Consider the following 2,860-nt stretch of genomic DNA (forward strand, 5'->3'; position numbering starts at 1 on the left):
ACGTAAACAGCATATTACAAATTTAGGAATCTGTAATCCTGCACTGACATCGGTAACTTGCCCTAGCTCATAGGAATGTAAAAAAAAAAAAAAAAAGAAACAGAAAGAAATTAGTAACTAACTGTGAAATGCAGATCAATTCATTTGAAATACAATAATGCTCAAATTATCTTTAAAAATTAACATAATGATTTTACATATTTCCCTTGGCTTATAATTTAAACAGAAATACTCTATTAGGCTTTTGAGAGTATAAAAGCCTAAAGGGTGAGTAACTCTCTTACTACAAACAAGATCAGGAATCTCTTTCCCTACAGGAAATTCTCTCATTACCTCACATCACCACCTACTCAATTCTTGATCCCTTACAATGTGATTCCTACTGCAACCAACTGGATAATCGATTCTCTTGAAAGATCCATTGCCTTTTGCCTCTTACAAGCATTTGACACCTCTGACATGCTCTTCTCCAGGATACACCCCCATGCCTTTCTTCATACTTCTTGGATAGTTTCTTACCTGGCTTTTTTGTAGGGACTTTCACCTCCTCATTTCCCTTATAGGTGAAAATCTCAGGTCTGTCCTTGAAAGTCTTTACTTTTCCCAAGGCTCCTTATATACATGCACTCCAAAAGTATACCTCTATCTCCAACCAGTACTAATGAGATAACTGTTTCACTGTCCTAAAGACTCAAAAGTTCAGGATCATCTTTGATCACTTTCCCTTGCCCAGCACATTTCAATCAATTGGCAAAAGCCAATCAATCAATTAATAGGTACTGCGTATGCCAGGCAGGGGGAATAAAGTATGAAAAAAACAGATGTTATCAATGCCCCCTGGAACTTACTCTAGCAGAAAAGTACGAAATCATTAGTCAATCTTAATTAATAGTTAAATAATTAATTACTCATGTACAAAGCACACCGATCAAGTACCAAAAATTTACTTCATCATTCTCTCTTAATTCCACCACCTTCTTTCCATTCCCACTGCCACCATTCTAACAAAGGTTAACACACTGTTTTCACCATTTCTCACTACTTCTCACAACATGCTCCAGTTTCCCCAAGCAATATGACTGCTGTTTTTGCTAGAGCTACTATTATGTTTATGACAGCAGAATTCAACTGTCATTTCAAACTGTAACTCAAGATCTATCTCAAATGCTACCCCTTCAGGAAAGAAGACATTCTGTCTTTCTCAAATTCATATCCATAATATGGTCTAGGAAATAGAGCATTTTACATAGTAGGCACTCAGAGTATTTTAACTGATTTATTAAATCAATAAAGCAAAGTATCATAAAATATATCCTACCCTGAAGTGTTTGCATCATTTCTAGAAGTACAGGAGTAAGGGTCTGATTATATTCATGGAATATATCTATAAAAAGGACTTCAGTGCACGGCTGGAAGGAGAAAAGAGACAAATTTCTATTAAAAACAATGCTATACTGTATCTACTAGTTTTACAATAAAGCAAAGAATATTCATTCTTAAAATCCTAAAGCTTTGAAAATATTTCCAATTTTTTACTTTTTATAAAAGATTACTATTTTCTATAACAAATATAATGGAAAGTAAAATCAATTTATAATAATTTAATTCATAACATATAGAAAGTTTATTTCCTTATTTCAGTCATTTGGCATTATGCATTCAAAAACTTACAACTATAGAGAGCACAGTCTGTTTTTTAAAATTAATCATACTTTAAATTTATATGAACATTCTGTAGCCATATTCATTGTTCAAGCCTATAAATAACTACCCAAGATTTAATATGTTAAAAATTACATATTTTCTTAGCGATGAAATAATAAGCAACAGTTCATGAAATCAATTCACCATATAAAGTACTATTTCTCTTAACAAACACAAACAGTAACAGATATCAGCATTTGCTACATAAAAAAATGATTTGCTTTATTTCTTAAAAGTACTGAATTGCTAAATGATTCGTAATATAAAGGAATAACTAAAGATATTGTGCGTTATGTTTTAAAAAGAAACCTATACATACAAAAATATGTACAGATGATATGTCATCCCAGATATTTGCTTCAAAATAATGCAAGTTGAAGGGGTGACATGCTTATATGAGACTAGACTAACCATGAGTTGATAAGTGATAAATGAGACTATCATGAAGAGTTAATGATATTATTTTCTCTATTTTTTAGTATGTTTGAACTTCTCCATAAGAGAAAGTTTTAAAACTTAAAGGAATGAAATTTTTTCAAGTTTTAAAAATCACCAGTAAAATGGCAGAAATACTCTCTAGGGATTAGGAGGATGGGGGGGCAAATCTACAACTAAAGGACACGGGGAGCACCAAAGGGAGGGAAGGGCATGCCTTTAACCTGCATTTGGGTGAGGCAAAGACATAAAGTGTAACTATAATGTTTGTACCCTCACAAAACCCTGGAATAATAAATAAAAAAAAAAAATCACCAGTAATTTATCTGGTTTACAACTATAAGCTTATGAATATAAAATCATTAAGATACATTTTTAGAAAACGAATGGCAATAATGTAAATTATGTAAACACAAGTCTTGACTAAAAGAACAGCTCAAAGACCACATTTGGTAAATCTTCCTTAAAGGTAAAACGTCTGCCATATTAATTAATCTGTTTTAAAAGCATCCTGTAACTGAGAGCAATGGGCTAGTCTCTGAGACTTACACTAGATGGTAAGAGAAATAACATATCAAAAGAAGTTTTATTAATGAAATACTTTAAGGAGGGGGAAAAAACATTCCAGCCAAAAAGTGGAAGATTTTACTTTCACAAATATTTTCCATTTGTGCATTGACAATTATTCCCTAAGCAATTCAATTAAAAAATGAAGAAAAAT

The 2,860-nt window shown here is 32.0% G+C and overlaps 1 protein-coding gene across 1 annotated transcript in view; it reads right to left on the minus strand.

Annotated features, from left to right (window-relative positions):
• The window catches only part of IPO11 (importin 11), a 227,213-nt gene that overhangs the window by 176,938 nt on the left and 47,415 nt on the right, over window positions 1-2,860 (minus strand). The window contains exon 11 of the mRNA XM_012664506.1: window positions 1,319-1,409. Coding sequence (XP_012519960.1) covers window positions 1,319-1,409 — 91 coding nt within the window. The remainder of the gene's footprint in view (window positions 1-1,318; window positions 1,410-2,860) is intronic.

This window comes from Propithecus coquereli, unplaced genomic scaffold (genome assembly GCF_000956105.1).
Source record: "Propithecus coquereli isolate 6110/MARCELLA unplaced genomic scaffold, Pcoq_1.0 Scaffold9, whole genome shotgun sequence".
NCBI lineage: Eukaryota > Metazoa > Chordata > Mammalia > Primates > Indriidae > Propithecus > Propithecus coquereli.